This window comes from Cibotium barometz, chromosome 20, assembly GCF_041138505.1.
Source record: "Cibotium barometz isolate CiBa-2024 chromosome 20, ASM4113850v1, whole genome shotgun sequence".
NCBI lineage: Eukaryota > Viridiplantae > Streptophyta > Polypodiopsida > Cyatheales > Cibotiaceae > Cibotium > Cibotium barometz.
The window spans coordinates 54,962,128-54,981,072 of NC_141065.1; the positions used below are offsets into that span (position 1 = coordinate 54,962,128).

Consider the following 18,945-nt stretch of genomic DNA (forward strand, 5'->3'; position numbering starts at 1 on the left):
AGATACGCTTTGACTGCGGATGATACAATCTGTAACCCTTGCTCTCAGCACTGTAACCAACAAAAATGCATTTGACAGCCTTATCATCCAATTTTCTACGTTGTTGCACAGGCACTAAAGCATAGGCCAAGCAACCAAAGACACGCAAGTGACCAATAGAAGGCTTCCTGCCATGCCAAGCTTCGTATGGAGTAACAGATGCAAGGCCTTAGTGGGACACCTGTTGAGTACATATGCAGCACACATGACAACCTCAAGCCAAAACGCATGTGGCAAAGCTTGGCTCTTGACCATACATCGTGCCATCTCCATAAGTGACCTGTTTTTCCTCTCAGCAACACCATTTTGCTGAGGGGTATACGGCACTGTACATTGGTGTTTTATCCCACGACTAGCCAGAAATGCATCAAACTCTCTAGACATGTACTCCCCTCCTCGATCAGAACGGAGGGTGTCCACAGTACAATTGGATACATTTTCAACCATAAGCAAAAACTATTTGAAGCACAAAAACACTTCAGACTTTGCCTTCAGTGGATATACCCATGCATGCCTTGAGTAATCATCAATGAAAGTCACGAAGTACAAGTGTTTACCAAATGACGGAGTTTGCATAGGCCCACATACATCACTATGTACAAGTTGCAATTTGCGAGTGGCCCACACAGAACCATCCTTTGGAAACGCAAAACGTTGCATTTTGCCCAAAATACAGCCTTCACAAACATGTTTCAATGGTGCCTCAAGAGGGGCAATGAAGCAACCATATCAAATTTCTACAAACGCAGCAAACTAGTAAAGTTCAGATGACCAAAACGAGTATGCCATAGTTTTGCATCATCTGAAACTGCCTTTTCATCAGAAACTGCATTTGCTGAATCTTCCACACACTTGTCATAAGAATTGAGCCTATAGAGCCTAGGAAACAAGGTGCCAGATATAATAATCGTATCACCAGAAGTCAAATCATGAGTACATCTGTCATCCACAAATTTGACTACAAGTCCAAGTCTAGCAAGTGTAGAGACAGACAGTAGATTCTTCTTTATCCTTGTCACATACAAAGCATCTGAAAGTGTGAAAGCGCTGCCATTTGTAGCAGTAAGCATAATTTTACCAATGTCCTTCACTGGGTAAGAAGCATTATTGGCACGTGACAGTATTCCCATTAGGGACAACCTCAAGAGACAAGTGAACATATCATGATGCGAGGTAATGTGCTTTGTAGCACCACTGTCAAAATACCATACATTAGAGTCAACAGAAACTGCCAAACATGCATCATGTATAGATGGGCCATACTTGCAACACACTAAACGCCCATTCTATATCCTGCACAACATTTGCAGAATCTATATTTGTAGAAGCATCCGCTATTGTGGCTGCATTTGACTCTTTCTTCTTTGCCTCTTTAGCATGTAGCTTAGGGCAATTCTTAATGACATGATCAGTTTTGCCTTACAATAGTTGCACCTGATCTTTTTCTTGCCTTTATCAAGAGCCTTCTCAGACCTATTGTTGCTACCTGTGGAAGGAGAAGAAGTTGCAGACCTACTAATAGGAGAAGAAACAGTGGAAGGACTGCCATACCACTTCTTCTCTGTTGGGCAGCAACAAATGCCTGATCAACTGCACGCTGCCTAGTCCTGTTTTGCCTGGACTGCGCTTCTTGCAAGAGCTTGTTGACTAAAGTATCATACTTGACAACATCAGGTCTGTCCTCAGTAACAAGTCTCCACGCGGAAGCAAAAGTCTGATATGACTCAGGTAAAGCATCAAGAACAGTCTACACAAGAGAATGATCAGGAATAATCTCACCTGCAGAAATCAACTGTTCCTTGAGATCTTTAATCTCAGCAAGAAAAACATTCATGTCATCATCTTCCTGCATAATCTTCGATTCTAGCTCTTTACGCAGGTAAGAGATTTTTGCCTCGTTTACGACCTGCATACAAACTAGCTAGAATATCCCAAGCCTGTTTTGCTGTTTTAGCTGAACGAATATGTGGGGTGATGTTACGTTTGACAAAAAGTGCAATCAAGGCATGAGCCTGCGCATCTTTACCATCCCAAAACGAGCTTGTTCAGCAGTGGGTAAAACAGCAACAACAGTAGAGCTGCTAGAACCTGCAACATCCTCAACAGATCCTACATCCACAGAACCTGGACGTAAATCCATACCTTGCACAATGTTCCACACTCCTTTTGCAACCAAAACATGCTACATCATGTATGCCCAAAGTGGGTAGTTGCAATCTCCATCCAGTTTGTCATCATCAGCAGACAACATGCGAAATACATCATTGCTGTTATCAGCCATGGTGGCCACTGACTGAAACTGATGCAAAAGCTACCTGTAATGAAGCAAAGACTGAACAGAAAACAACTCGTGCTATGTAGCACGGTCCACAATAGAATACTATTGCTGTTTTGCAGAAAACTGCACTGTCGAAATTTCTGTTGCACAAAGTGACGAAAACACCTGTACAAAACTTGTAATGCAAAAACGGAGCCCAAAACGACCTCAGATGCAATTTCTGAGAACACAAAGTCCCACGGGCTAATCTGCAGAGTATAGGGACCTGTAAGCGCTCGTGAAAGCTCACCTCAATCGGAGAACGTGAGTCGGAGGGTGTTAGTGGTGTAGCCCTGGGAGCCGATGTCTGCTCTGATACCAATTGTTGGAATTAGGGTTGCAGGAAAGCACACAAAGCTTCGAGAAGAAGAAGCAAGAATGCACACAACACACAATGTATTAGATTGTGTCAATGTACAAAAGATAAGTTAGCCCTAGAATGATGGGCGTATATACAAGCCGGGGAAAAAAACCTCCTAAAGAGGGAAAAAGTGCCTCGGCGGTCCTAAGTGTTTTCACACACATCACTACCTATATATATGGCAACAAAAAGAACCATGAGAGTTACATTTTAGGTTTTGTAGGTGACCTCTAGGGTTCACACTCTTGGGCAGCCAAAGTTAACAATCAAGTCATCGGGCTCATTTGGCCACTCTAGCTAATGTAAACACCTATTCTCAATGTAGGATCTCGTGATGCGCCTTTAATAGACAAGCGATGAGCACACGTAAAATGTACAATATATGTTTTTCGTGTGAATTCTCGCCATTTTGACACTTGTGGCCCAAAAGAGGTGAAAACAATACAGTGACCCCACGTCCACACCATAGAGGTCTTCGACAAGGCTTCACACTAGTCTTAAACAACTATATATACGAAGTTTGTAGACATTCCCTATTTGACATTATGCATAGTGTAAAGCCACTTTATATGTTCCAACGCTATGTTATAGCATCTAAGTGCACGTTCGAGCAAGTAACATGACAAAACACATTACGATAAGTCGGGCAAGTGAAACCATGTCAACCTACAAAGTGATTAAAAGCTTGTGTGAATTCCAAAGATGTAATGATTAAACACCAAACTCTTTCTTTAACAAACGATTTCATCCAACATATAGCTATATCATATCTCAAAAAACACTTAAGACATACTGTCAATCTTTGCACCTCTCATATTTTACACTTTACTTCTCAATTGTAGACAAAAATGCATTTATACTTATTGGGAGCATCAACTACAAGGGCGCTTACCCTAGAAGTTTGCAAGCCATCACATCCATGGTCATACGAAACAGATCGTCCACTTTTGTTTTTTTACCCTTTTATTTATCATGATAACACTAGCAATGCTACCAAGTTTGCAACCTTTTGGCACTTCTTGATATGGGTTGAATCATTGCAAAGCACCCCCCCTCCTCCCCCCCCCCACACACACACAAACACCTCAAAAAAACAACAAACTCATTGTTGAAATCAATATTTTAAACTTTTCATACTTCATATACGTGAAGTGATTCGATAGATTACCAGCATCTATTGGATGATGTTATTTACACAACACCGAATGTTCAATCATTCATGTATCAAGTATTATTTAAATTGTATTTTAGAAAGACCTATGCATGATGTGTTTCATAAAGCCCGTGATTTTCTCATACAAAAGCACCAACAATTTTGAAATTGTCTTGTATGTTAATGTATATTATAATCGTACTTGTTAGTGTCAAGTTTTGATAGTGTTGTAGTCCAAGGACCTTTACACATACATCCTACATTGCAAGGAATTAATTGTGCCTTGCTTATTGTCAAAAATAGCTTATATGCAAATGACTAGTTTCCACACTAGACTGACCAAACTTAGAAATAATCCAACCTCTATTACTATTCTTAAACAACTATGTACATGGAGACCATCTATTTGACATTAAGCACAAGGTAAAGCCACTTTATATGTTCCAACCCTATCTTACAAAAGATAAGTGCACATCCGAATCAATAAGATGGTAAAATGCCTTACGATAGGTCAGGTGGGTGAAACAAAGTTAACCTATGAAATGGCTGACAGCTTGTGTGAACTCTACATGTGTACTAATTAAACACCAAACTCACGATTTCATCCTACATATAGCTATATCATGTCTCAAAGAACATTTAAAACATACTCTCAATTCTTTACACCTCTCATACTTTACATTCTACTTCTCAATTGTAGGCCAGAGTGCGTTTATACTTATTGGGAGTATCGACCACAGGGGCGCTTACCCTGGGAGTTTGCAAGCCATCGCATGCATGGTCGTATGTAACAGATCATGCACTTCTTTTTTGCCCATTTATTTGCCATGATAACATTAACAATTATACCAATTTTGCAAGCTTTTGGCACTTCTTGATATGGGTTAATTCATTGCAAGGCAAGCCCCCCCGCGCCCGCGCCCGCGCACGCACATACTCACACCACCAAAAAGAAACAAGCAAACTTTCACTGTCGAAACCAAAATGTTGATTTTTTTATATTTCATATGCATGAAGTGATTCAAGAGATTGCTTAAATCTCTTGGATGATGTTATTTGCACAATACAGACTGTCAATCATTCATTCATGTGTCATTTTACAAGATATCAAACAAGTACTCTTTAAATTGTATTTTAGAAAGACCTATGCATGATCTGTTTACTGGAAGCCCATGATTTCCTCAAACAAAAGCATTGAGATTGTCTTGTACGCTAATGTGTATTATAATGGTGTACTTGTTAGTGTTAAGTTCTGATAGTGCTGTAGTCTAGGGACCTTTAAACATACATCCCTGCATTGCAAGGAAGGTGGGTTGTGGACGGCCTGCTGTCCGTGAGCTGCATTTCCCATTGTTGCACACTCTGACAGCAGGAATGTTGACGTGTTGATATTCATGTTCATGGTATGAAATGAATATATTCTAGGTGATGACTAAACTGCATAAGCATTAGACGAACATTCACACGGATGGGAGCTCAATTTGAGCTTTAAATATAGTGGTTTGCACTGGATGCCTGAAGTGCGCATGTTATCTTTGCAGCAAACACTGAAAACACAGAGAAAGATAAAATCTAGTTGATATGCTCTGCAGCTGATGCTTCACTCTGTTGCAGGAAATGCCGCTGCTGCAGGGGCCGTGCCGGTAAGGCGACTAGTGGTTGAATACCCATCTTCCAAAAAGGGTTTTCAAAGGTCATTAGCTTACCATGTGATGACAGAACCGTCGTGTCCATGGCACCTTTCTCTAGTTTCCGCTTCACCTTTTTCTTTAGCAAAGGATTTCCCTCCATCTTGCTTCTTTTCTTCTCAACGCTAGCAAAACCCTTTCCAAGAGATTTCTTCAGTAAGTGATGGTTTTTGACTCCACTGGAGGAAGGCACCTGACTCCCAAAATTCAGACCTAACTCAGGTTGAAGAACAATGCTACTTCTCGCTTTCTCATACAAGGACTGGTCTGTTCCTGGTAGGTTCAAGTCCAGCAAAGGAAACCTTTCCACGTCCAACTCCTCTTGCTTCACACTGGACCTCTGCCTCTTTCTCAACTCTGCTCTGACCTGGAGTTCAAGTAGCCAAACAAGCTGGAGTCTGCAAAAACTTCATGCAGCATTTGATGGTAGCACAATTTAAAAAAGGGTCAAAACATACATTGCTAGCTTTGATTTGTTTCTTCTTGCGTTCCTTAGCACGCTGAACAGCATGCTTGATGCCATTATTGTCCATCCATCCATCTGGCCAGAGCTCTGCAAGCTGAGCGATGGACAGCAGGCAGCATCAGATGTTAGAAGATAACCCAATTCAAATTTTCTTTACCCTGCATGTGAAAGAAACTCAAACTTGCATAAGGTGCCACCCACAGACCTCTCCATAAAGCTTCCTTATCTGTGGGCCTTTATGTTCATCCATGCCCTGGATAAGAAGGAACAGATGTTAATCACAGAGAAGCAACCTTCCTGTAACAAATCAAACCACACTATCCTGAAAAATACACGATTTTAAGGATCATAACCTCTATGTACTGCTCATACAAATCGCAGATTTTATCCTCCGTTGCATGATCCCACTGGTATCTCCCTTCACTGCTCGGTTTTTCTACAGACCCCCCTAGCGGTTGGAAATCATCAGACGAGAACTCCCGCTGCTCCACGTCCTGTAAACACGAACAGTGCTTGTAATTGGTGACCCTCATATAGTTTGAATATAGATGAGCTTCTATTTATTTGAGAAGAACAGCTCGGTAAACGATACCTGTGCTTGAAGTGAATGAACCCTTGACTTGACCATTTCAGTCACCTCACGTTTGATGTCTTGCAAACGGCCCTCCTTCTCTTGCATAGCAGACAATCCCATCTCTATCATTTCCTTCAAATTTCTCTGGAAATAGCCAAAAAGACCAGCGTAAATCCCTTAGCAAAGACTAACATCTATGTCGATTGGGTCCAGGTAATGGACATGTGACAGCCTAGGAATTTGGGCAGTGTTTACACAGCTCAGGGTTGGAAAACGTAATGCCAGCAAGCTTTCACAATTTCATAAATGCAACCATGCCATAACCCCCCACAGAAAACTAACCAACACTTTGACAAGAGAATTTAAATGCAAGTACCTTTAATGTCTTCACACGCATTACATGCCCCAAGATCCCCATGAGCCGATCAATAAGCTCATCTGTAAGTCTTCCCTGTTTGGCCTGCCACACCCAAACATGAGCAAAATAAAGAGCAGTCAATGACCTCCTTCCCATTCTCATGAAAAACAACATAGGAGTAGGCAAAATATCACAAATGGTTCATACCGCCAATCTTGCAACCTTTGCGAGCTTCAGTTTGATATCTTGAGGTAATCGATTCCTCTTTCCTTGTTCAGGTTCCCGTACAACCAACGAAGGAGGGCATACTGCATCATCCAATCGTCCTTTAAATATTATGCTCTCAAAACGAATTAACCAGCAAAGCTACATATAAAGAACTAACAACCGGTACAAAATTAAGAGCCGAAAAGGAGCCTACATTGAGCCACTCCTCTTTCCAAGTCTTGAAATGCTCTCTCTAACGCTGTGCCTTTAGAACGCACTGGACTAACTTCTTTACCAACCGGGGGAGATAATCTCTGCAACTAGGCAGCAAGAACGGGAGGACTCGGTCATGATTGATGAGAATGAAGCAATCATATTTCGCAAATCCCCGTAAAAACATCATGTGGCAGAAGACTAAATCTAGTATCGAGTTTTAACTCGCATCATTTCCAGGTTATAGATGAAAACTTACAGAAATACCAAGCTGAAGTTTGCCTGCCACACCCATCGCTTCCCTGGAATCCTCGTCTTGGGCACTCTTCGGAACAGACTTCACTTTAACTGGGTTTGGTACTGCTGCCTCTTTCTGCTCCAACTCTTTAAAGTCATCTCTTTTCAAGGAACTATTTGAATCAAAATTCTTCACCGCTTGGAGCTCTGCCATGGTCATAGTTGATGATTGGTCCTTGGACCTCTCTGCCACATCACCTTTCCAGACTTGTCTATGGTCTGTTCTCTCTTTGGCTGCATCCTTAGCGCTTTGTGATATAACCGGACCATATACCCCAGTATCAACATTGTCATGTTCATAGATGCTTCTTTCTGTCGCTTTTCCAGCCTCATGTCTTGCCACAGAATCCCGAGTGTCTTTCCTCCCCTTTTGTGTAGCTTGCTTGTTCGGAGCAGATAGTGCAATAACCTCTTTGTCAGAAGAATCTGATGGCCCAACTGTTGACAAAGGACTATTTCTGGCTGCAGCTTTCAACCTTACTGCTGTATTTACCAGCTTCTTTGAGACGTCCTCATCAGCCTCAAGGCTCAACTTCTTGATATCTCTTCTTCTTCTTTTCTTAGGGGCAGATACAGGTTGAGCAGCTGCTTCAGTTCTGATACAAAACCGAGAGGCATCAACTCTCTCTCTCTCTCTCTCTCTCTCTCTCTCGACATTGGATCACATCTTCACGTTGAGGGCCATCATCGAGAAGGGACGTTCGAGAGGCAACAAATCTTTTGTTGCTTTGTGGATTTCCACAAGAGTTTGAGACAGTCCCACATACTCGCCTCTTCCACCGGCTGCAGGAGTTGGGTCTCACTGAGAACATTTGGGGAGTGATGGCATTGTATGAGTCGGTGACAGGGAGGGTCAGTGCTCTAGGTGGATTATCTGATCTGACCACCAGTGATATTGGGGTGAAACAGGGATGCCTGCTCTCACCTACATTCTTTGACCTCTACGTAGATGAGATCTTGGACTTCATTGATAGATTTGGAGGGGCAGCTGTTGTGCTTCTTGATACTTTGGTGCCCATATTGTTATATGCCAATGCCATTGTGTTGATTTCAGAATCTAGGGAAGGCCTCCAGAGACACTATGCTGATGCCATTGTGTTGATTTCAGAATCTAGTGAATGCCTCCAGAGACACCTAGATGCACTACAGGCCTTTTATATTTGACAATTAACCTTAAGAAAACCAAGGTCATACTGTTTAACACTTCACCTGTAGGGATCAGAGGCATGAGTTTCCTATATGCTGGGGCCGAGGTGGGGATTGTGAGTTCTTGTGTATCTTGGGATCACCTTCACAGAGCCATTTTACAGGATCAGGCCAGCTGTAGATGCCCAACTAACCAGAGGGTATGCAGCACTGGCTAGGTTGGAGAGAGTGTGTTTCCAGGCTCATTTCCAGGAACTCAGCACAAAGAGCTGGCTCTTTGACACTTGGGTGACTCCAGCAGAGATGTATGTTGCAGCCTTTTGGGGACCGGATCTAGGAGGGGATGACTTGAGGAGAGTAGAGAGGCTTCAGGTGATGCACTCACGAATGATAGGTGCAAACAATCAGTTCCCCATTCCATTGTCCTGGCAGAGTTTGCAGCTACACCCCTAGTGGTGGATGCACTTTTTCAGACAGTTACCTACATTCAGCGAGTGTACACAGTGAGCAGAGACAAGCTCCCAACGCTAGCACTTGAGTCCTCCTGACAGTTAGTGGAGACCGGGAATGATGGGGAGAAACAGTTATTAGGGTTTAGAGTTCATTAATGGGAGACATACACAGAGAAGCAAGGGAGAGAGAGAGAGTTGTGGGGATAAGTCAACTCATGAGTGGCATGAGTGTGTGACTCCCCTATCACACATGTATATTGCACTAGTACACATAGTGCACTTAGTACATTAAAAGTACTAAGTGTACTATGTACTATAACTTATGGGCTTGTACACACTATAAGGGTGGGCATAACGCCTTTACCCCAACAACCTCCCACTTAAAGGCAAAGTGCCCTTAAGTAAAGGAAAAGAAAAATCAGCATGTACATGATAATATACAAGGCCATATCAAGACTGAAACTGGCCTCATCCAATGCCCATCAAGTGTCTGCAATGAGCAAACCGCTCCGGAGGCAAACTCTTCGTCAACAGATCAGCCGGGTTGTCATCCGTATGAATCTTAACAAGCTGAATTTGCTTATTCTCTATCACCTCTCTGATGAAGTGATACTTCACATCCACATGCTTCGTCTTTGCATGAAAGACAGGGTTCTTTGCCAACTGGATGGCACTCTGACTGTCACAATGCAACAATGGAATATCCCCTGTATAACCCAAATCAACCACTAACCGAGATAGCCATAATGCCTCCTTGCAAGCCTCTGTGGCTGCAATATACTCGGCCTCTGTAGTAGATAAGGCAATGCACTTCTGCATCCTGGATATCCATGACACAGCACCTCCTGTGAATGTAAACACATAACCGGTAGTAGACTTCCGGTTATCTGGATGACCGGCATAATCCGAATCCGTGTAACCATGCACTAATGCATCCTGTTTGCCAAAACATATGCACATATCCTGTGTGCCCTTCAGGTATCTCATGACACCTTTCACTGCTTCCCAATGCTTCTTGCCAGGGTTGGCCATGTATCTAGAAACCACTCCCACTGCAAATGCAATGTCCGGCCTAGTAGCAACCATGGCATACATGAGACTGCCACAAGCTGAAGCATACGGAATCTTGGCCATATCAGCCCTGTCTCTATCTGACTGTGGGCTGTCCATAGCACTGAGTTTCACATATGGAGACAAAGGAGTACTAGCTTTCTTCCCCCCGTCCATATTGAACCTCTGCAAGACTTTGCCAATGTATTCCTTCTGAGACAAATACAACACATGCTGATTTCTGTCCCGAAGTATCCGCATACCCAAGATGTGATTAGCATCACCCAAATCCTTCATATCAAAGGTTTGATGCAGCCTCTGCTTCAAAGCATCCATCTCTTTACGAGATTTCCCGGCAATCAACATATCATCAACATACAAAATGAGAATCAATAGACTGCCATCCAAAGCTTTCTTGGTGTACAAGCAGTGATCTATGTCACTTCTCCTGAATTTCTGAGATTTCATGAATGTATCAAATTTATGATACCATTCTCTTGGTGCCTGTTTGAGCCCATAAAGACTCTTTTTCAGCTTGCATACAAGCTTCTCCTTTCCACTCACTGCATAACCCTCTGGCTGCTGCATATATATCTCCTCATGGAGATCACCGTGAAGAAAAGCAGTCTTCACATCCATCTGAATCAAGTCCAGATCATCATGTGCAACCAAAGCTAATACAGCTCTAAGTGTGGTCATTTTGACCACTGGAGAGAAGATCTCATCAAAGTCCACACCATATTCCTGCTTAAAGCCCTTTGCCACTAACCTGGCTTTGTATCTTGGCTTTGCATCTGGTGCAACTTTGAGCCTGTATACCCACTTGCATGGCAAAACCTTCTTGCCTGCAGGCAAATGCACCAACTTCCATGTTTCATTTTTATGCAGAGAATCCATCTCTGACTTCATGGCACGCTCCCAAAGAGCCTTGTCTGCCCTCTGTAAAGCCTCCTTATAACATGAGGGCTCCCCACAGTCAGTGAGCATCAAGTAGTCAACCCCTGGAACAAACCTGTCAGGGGCTCTGGAGGGTCTAGTGGACCTCCGTACCCAATGACCATCATTTGCAGGTTGCTGTCCAGCCTGCATATCACCCATTGGTGGCTCCTGTTCCATGCCATAAGGCTGAAAAATCATGCCCGGTATCTCCTCTAACTGTGGTATATCCATAGGGATATCTTCTGCCATATCTGGCTGTCCATTTGGACCATTTTCAGCACCATTTAAGGGCTGGTTTTCTTGCTGTAATGGCTGATTTACAGCCCTTTGTTGTTGTCCATGATGTCCATCATCATCAAAGATGACTCTGCCAGGCTCCTGTTGCCTTGCAGGCTCCTTATACATGCATGTTTCATCAAAAATGACATCATTGCTGCGTATGATCTTTCTATTCATGGGATCCCAAAGTCTATACCCCATTTCACCTCTGTCACCATATCCTAGGAATATGCATTTGTGAGACTTAGGATCAAGTTTGGTGCGCATTTCCCTGCGTATGTGCACGTACGCAACGCAACCAAAAACTCTCAAGTGCTTGTATGACGGAGGCTTCCCTGTCCATACTTCTTCTGGCACTTTCCCACCAAGCCTCGTGTTAGGTGACCTGTTTATAAGGTGAACGGCTGTCATAACAGCTTCAGCCCAAAAACCATGAGGTAATGCAGCATGTGACAACATAGAACGGACCTTCTCCTGAATGGTCCTGTTCATCCTCTCTGCTGTCCCGTTTTGTGGAGGATCATAAGGAGTAGAGAGCTCCCTCTTGATGCCTTTAGCATCACAAAAGTCCTGCAACTGTTTGGACATATACTCTCCATCATTGTCGGAACGCAAAGCCTTCAGTGTTTTGCCAGTTTGATTCTCAACAAGAGCAACAAACTTCTGAAACACTGAGAATGTATCACTCTTCAAACGAAGAGGATAGACCCACACCTTGCGTGTGGCATCATCTATAAAAGACACAAAATATTTTGCCCCTCCCAAAGAAAGCTGAGGCATCTCACATACATCTGTATGCACAAGCTCTAACTGAGCATCTTTCTGTCCAAGAGCTTTCTTGTGGGGGCACTGTAGTTGCCTACCATATATACAATGCTCACAAAACTGAAAACTTGAAAACTTTAGAGAAGGCAAGTAACCCAAACGAGACAATTGCTCCATTCCCTTGACACTCATGTGTCCCAACCGGCTATGCCACATAGAGATTTCCGGCAGCTCGGTTGCATTTACATTAGCATGGTGACAAACACCTGCATGCATGAAATAAAGAGTGTCCACCTTAGAGCCTCTGGCAACAACCAGTGAGCCCTTACTAATCTTCCACTTTCCACTACCAAATGTGGTAACATAATCAGCATCATCAAGCTGTCCAGTAGAAAGCAGATTCTTCTTGATCTCAGGCACATGCCTGACATCATGGAGCATAAGCTGTGAGCCATCTGAAAATACAAGCCTCACATCACCTCTGCCAAGAATTTTGCATGCATGGTTATCACCCAAATAAACCACTCCTTCATTGCCAGCAGTATACCTGACAAACAAGTCTCTGCAACCTGTGACATGAAAGGAGGCACCTGAATCAATGATCCATGAGTGCATACCATGACCACCGGTAAGAAGTGAATGGGCATCAAGTGAAGAAGTAAATAGAACCTCATCATCACTGCCACCTGCATGTGACACATTGATTTCTTCAATCTTGACTCCACTTTTGCCCTTTGGCTTTACATCTTTGGCTTCATCCTTCTCTTTGTCTTTGCCTTTTCCCTTTTCCTTTTGATTATTTTTCCATTTGTAGCATTGCTTTTTGATGTGTCCCTTCTTGCCACAATAATGGCATTCCAAATCCTTTTTGGAGCGAGACTTGCTCCTTCCCCTTTCTTGGCTTTTCCCCCTTTGCTGGGATCTCCCACGTGCATTCATTGCATTGGACTTTCCAACAAAGTTGTTTTTCCTGTTCATCTCTTCTTGAAGAAGAGCACCCTCAACATCTGCATATGACAGCATAGCATTCGAATTGCTAGTGGCTGTCCTGAATGTGTCCCAACTCTCTGGCAAAGTGCATAACAAAAAAGTGGCTTTGAACTCATCGTCCATTGCCAACTTTTGATTGATGACCTGGCTGACAATACCATTAAACTCATTTAGATGGGCTGTCATAGAAGCCCCTTTCTTCATCTGAAGACCTATGAGTTTCTTCAACCAATACACTTTGCTTGAGGCACTTTGTTGGGCATACAAGTCCTGCAATCTCTCTCCCCGTCACCTGCTCTTCGCTGTTCCGCCTGCGCCCCCTGCTCTCGGCCTGCGCCCCCTGCTCTCTCTCTCTCTCTCTCCCCGTCACCTGCTCTTCGCTGTTCCGCCTGCGCCCCCTGCTCTCGGCCTGCGCCCCCTGCTCTCTCTCTCTCTCTCTCTCCCCGTCACCTGCTGCTGCCCCTGCCCTCCTGCCCCCCCCGCTCTCTCTCTCCCTCTCTCTCTCCCCGTCACTTCCTCTCTCTCTCTTCCCGCCACAGACCCAGCCCCTTCCCTCTCCGCTCTCTCTCTCTCTCTCTCTCTCCCCGTCACTTCCTCTCTCTCTCTCTCTCTCCCGTCGCCGCTGCAGCAGGGCCTGCCCCTCTCGTCGCCGCTGTAGTAGCAGCCCCCTCCTCTGCTCCTCTGCTCGCCCTTACCCTCTCTTGAGTAGGGTTTAAATTCAGTACCCCCCTGAGGGGGAGGGGGGGGGCTCCCTGTGGGCTATTTTCAGCACCCCCGTGATACAACATGGCCCCTAAACTGAAGTCATTTGCAACCATGGCCTCGAACCCACCCCCCCTTCCACCCCTTATCAAACCTCAATCCCCATGGGAGAACTGAAGAAATTGCAGCAGGAGGTCTCCACCCTCAAAACTGAGCTGACACACAAGGAAACAAAGATTGCCAGTCAAGAAACAAGGATTGCTGGCCTCGAAGCTCAATTGCAGGACATCAAGAACAAGCAGGAGATTCAGGAAGCAGCCCAAGAAGCAACCCAAAAAATACAGGAAACACAACAAGAAAGCACAAAACCTCAGGTAAAATCAGAGAACTTTGTCAGTGAAGTACTGTCAGTCCTGAAAGAAAATGAAAGGGTCAAAAGCCTGGAAACTTTTGTTCGAATTGGGGGCTTGCCAGAAGATTGGTCAGTAGGTACCAACACAGATGAACAGCTAGAGGGATACATCTTGGATGTAGATATCATAAAGGAACGACTCACTAAAGTGGTACCTTTTATAGACCTTGGTGACCCAACTGACATTCAAATTAAAGGGAAACAGGCTAGGGTTCGATACTATGATATGATTGATAAGATCAAGGTAATGAAGCAGACTAAATCATTGCAAGGTACCTCGGTGTGGATTTCTGATGAGTTGACCCCACTACAACTAAAGAATAGAGCGGGGGAACTGGCCAAAGTCAGAGAAGCAAGGAAACAAGGGAAGTGGGCGGTCTATAGAGGAGGAAAAGCTATCATCAAAGATTTTAAAGGTCCACCCTCCTTTTGAAGGACATGAACTTGATACTTATACATATCTAATCACATTAAGCACATGGTGATTTTACCATTGTAACATGTAACTCTCATGAGTCATGAGAGCTTTGAAGTTAGTTTCTTTTTGATCCCACATGCACTTTTCTTTAACCGATACCCCGAAGTGGATTGTAACCAAAGATGTATTCTGATCTGTCCTATAGGTCAGCTTTGGCCTCGACAGGACGTTAATATATCTTTCTTTCTTTCTTTCTGCCACATTCCCCAAGCTGTCTTCTCTTCACGAATGCTGAAAAGTAATGAGTCTGACACAGACAACATGATAGTAGATCTTGCCAGCTCATCCATATCTTCCCACTCTTCAGCAGTAAGAGAAGCGGGCATCACACCCCTTTCTTTGATAGGCTTGTGCTGCTTTTTCTGGAGCAACACATTGTAGCACTGGGTTTGCCAAATGTCATAATTCTGCGAGCCTTCAAGCTTCTTGATATGAAGCAATGAAGAGCTCTCACCTGTGGTTGCCATAGCAAAATGCAACCTGTCAATGCCTGACTCCCTGCAAATGTGCAAACACTGCACCCAAGATGTGCAAACACTGCACCCTAAGATGAGCTGGCAAGATCTACTATCATGTTGTCTGTGTCAGACTCATTACTTTTCAGCATTCGTGAAGAGAAGACAGCTTGGGGAATGTGGCAGAGATTGCAGGACTTGTATGCCCAACAAAGTGCTCACAAATGTTCTCCCAAGCTTTATCTCCCACTGCGGAAGCAAGAATGCAACTTTTCTCCCACTTTTTTCATGAAAACACCAAAATCTGGTTGCTGCAGATTTTGGACAGCACCTTAAATGTGCTCTTCTGCCCTTTTAAAGTACTGTACAGCAGTACCAAGTGCTCACCAATGATGTACCAAACCTGTACCGGCAAGTTCAGCAGCTGAAATTGAACCTTTTGGTCACTCAAAACAATGTACAGCCATGCCAAAACTTGCACAAAGCTGTGCCAAATCTGTACCAGCAGGTACAATAGCAATAAATGCTCTCCTGGCTGTCCAAATGAGTGAAAATCAGACTTTTACAGTCCCGTACACTGCATACAACAGTCCCGAACAGAAATTGGGCAAAAGCCCCTTGACTGCAAGCTGATTTTTGAGGATTCAAGGCATAAATGTCTTGCCTGCTGCTTTGCCAAGCTCAACAAGCATACAAACTTGAAAAGCCCCTTGATTTGAGATCAATTTCTGATCATGCATGGTACATTGACGCACATGAAGGCATCCAGAGTGTTCACGATGCTTCCCCCTGGCCACATATACATCAAATACATGAAAGCCCCTTGATTTACAGGCACATTGAGTGCTTGTAAGGCATCAGCACATTATCCACAGCATCAAATGCGATTGCCTGCATGCAAATCAACCAAATCGGCACAAAAGCCCCTTGATTTGCACTGCAATTTGCTGCAATTTACTGCAATTTTGCCCAAATGTGCGATTTTTCACATCATACAGCATGTATGAGTGCTTAATTGCACAATTACATCAAAAACCCCAAATTTCGACATCCAATTTCCTGCAAATTGATCCTGATTTGACCAATTTCCTGCAAATTGATCCTGATTGTGACCAATGTCACCCAATTTTGCCAATTTTGCTCAAAATTGAGCAATTTGGGCACCTGTACCTGCTCAATTGCTTGAATTGATAAGAAATTCCCAAAATATTGAAGGCAAATACCTCTGAAATTTCTGATTTTTCTGAGTTTCTTGATTTGCAGGCTGAGATGGAGGCGGTGGTGGCGGCGACTTCGGCGCTGGGCAGCTTCTGGAGCAGCTGGGCAGCCCCGTGTGCTGGCTGTGGGCAGCCCCGTGTGCTGGCTGTGGGCAGCCACGTGGGCTGGCTGCGTGGATTATCCTGGGCAGCCTGGTTGGGTAGCCCTTGTTGGGCTACGTGGGCTGTTCGAAGGCGTCGATTGCTTCAGCCACCAATTCCCAAGCGAGCGAAAGGGCCCCCTGCGGTTGTTGTGTGTGTCGCCGGTTGTGATATGCAGCCTTCTCCGCCTGCGTATACACACCCGCGTATACCAATGATGCTTTTACACACCCGCTTACAAGCTCGTATCCAGCTTCGCCTTCGCTTAACGCCCGCCTGTGCTCCACGCTCGACGCCTACACGATTGTGTTGCTTTCGCCTAGCGCATCTACGCCCAGCGCTCGCTCACGCTTCGCCTTTGTGTAGTAGGCGCCTGACACGCCTTGTGGCCACCAACGCTACACGCTCACCGCACTGTCTCTGCCGGCTTGTGTCAAGTCGTCCTTCGCTTCACCCACAGCTGTACGACAGTTCTCACTGTCTTGCAGCGCATGTGCTCCTTGCTGAGCACCGAAAGCTCCAAGCAATCTCTTCTGCTCGTGCCAAGCTCAAGGCTCCATAGCCGAGCTTCTTCTTCTTCGCGATGAAGATGACCCGCACACCCGCACACCCGCTCTGATACCAGTTGATGGGGAGAAACAGTTATTAGGGTTTAGAGTTCATTAATGGGAGACATACACAGAGAAGCAAGGGAGAGAGAGAGAGTTGTGGGGATAAGTCAACTCATGAGTGGCATGAGTGTGTGACTCCCCTATCACACATGTATATTGCACTAGTACACATAGTGCACTTAGTACATTAAAAGTACTAAGTGTACTATGTACTATAACTTATGGGCTTGTACACACTATAAGGGTGGGCATAACGCCTTTACCCCAACAGGGAATGGAAAAGTGCACTAGTACACATAGTGCACTTAGTACATTAAAAGTACTAAGTGTACTATGTACTATAACTTATGGGCTTGTACACACTATAAGGGTGGGCATAACGCCTTTACCCCAACAGGGAATGGAAAATCTTGGTATGCTAGGGTCACGACGTGGTTTCTGGCACATGGATTTCAGCTTGACTGTCTCCCCCCCTTCAATTACAGTCTTCACTCTCCATTCCTCCCTGTAACATGCAACGGAAGTATTCGTAATTAAGGATCTTGTCACACAAGTCTCACACCGCCTTCTGTATCCTGAGTTTCGCAAGTTTAGCAATCCACTTTTATTGACTTCAAACTTTAATAGATTTAAAGAGAGCGAGATAGAAATTCCGAATTACCCACTGAAGGGCCCCCTATCCCATTACAAGAATAGTATTTGCTTTATTACTTTGAAGAAAATGACTTTGGACTGACGATAAGCCAAACGCAAGATCTCGGAGGACCAAGAGTCAGACTGAACTGTACACGACTGTAGAAGCACCAATAATAACCGATCTCGAGCCTATGCACTCTTCCCAATGGAATGAGGGAAGGCTGCAAATCTGAGGCTGAGGTATGGACTATTTGGGACTGTTTCTAGGCTGTGTTATGCACCATGAAATGAGAATGCTGAGTTTTACCTTCACCATAGTGGCTGGAGAATAGTATTTGCTTTATTACTTTGAAGAAAATGACTTTGGACTGACGATAAGCCAAACGCAAGATCTCGGAGGACCAAGAGTCGGACTGAACTGTACACGGCTGTAGAAGCACCAATAATGACCGATCTCGAGCCTATGCACTCTTCCCAATGGAATGAGGGAAGGCTGCAAATCTGAGGCTGAGGTATGGACTATTTGGGACTGTTTCTAGGCTGTGTTATGCACCATGAAATGAGAATGCTGAGTTTTACCTTCACCATAGTGGCTGGAGCAAAACGATGAGTCGTATGCAGGCTGAATGCTGCTAGTTGCTGAAAACGCAAGGAAGATGAAGCATGTATGCTGACCGGCTGCTGTGTATGCTGAAAATGCAAGGCTGATGGAGCTCTGAGGCTGGCCAGCTGCAAGGGATGCTGTGTTTTGCTGATGCGTGGCTGAGACTATTAAGCGATGATGCTCCAAGGCTGAGGACTAAAACGTTTGATGCTTTGATTGCTGAATTATGTGATGATGGATGGAATAGTGCAAAAGCAAGGCTATTTATACTAACTATGGGCTGGTCGGTTGGCATTTAATGCTGGCCGACTATAGCATAAAGTGCTACACGACTTGTTCATGATAGATAATGGTATTAAATGCTGAAAAATATGGAAAAATGCCAAATAAATGCT

At 44.3% G+C, this 18,945-nt stretch overlaps 1 protein-coding gene across 5 annotated transcripts in view; it reads right to left on the reverse strand.

Moving 5' to 3' along the window:
• Positions 1-4,614: 4,614 nt before the first annotated feature.
• LOC147628049 (ubinuclein-1-like) overlaps positions 4,615-18,945 on the reverse strand; it is a 61,029-nt gene continuing 46,698 nt past the window's right edge. Inside the window, exons 5-15 of one of the 5 annotated variants that reach the window (XM_086815020.1) lie at positions 7,636-8,269; positions 7,378-7,483; positions 7,164-7,264; positions 6,975-7,058; positions 6,617-6,742; positions 6,378-6,518; positions 6,230-6,277; positions 6,017-6,118; positions 5,577-5,925; positions 5,163-5,232; positions 4,615-4,743 (exon numbers count right to left, since the gene is read on the reverse strand). In XM_086815020.1, coding sequence (XP_086671146.1) covers positions 4,707-4,743; positions 5,163-5,232; positions 5,577-5,925; positions 6,017-6,118; positions 6,230-6,277; positions 6,378-6,518; positions 6,617-6,742; positions 6,975-7,058; positions 7,164-7,264; positions 7,378-7,483; positions 7,636-8,269 — 1,798 coding nt within the window. In that variant the 3' untranslated portion in view covers positions 4,615-4,706. The other 4 variants (XM_086815018.1, XM_086815016.1, XM_086815019.1 and 1 more) reach the window with 4 other exon arrangements.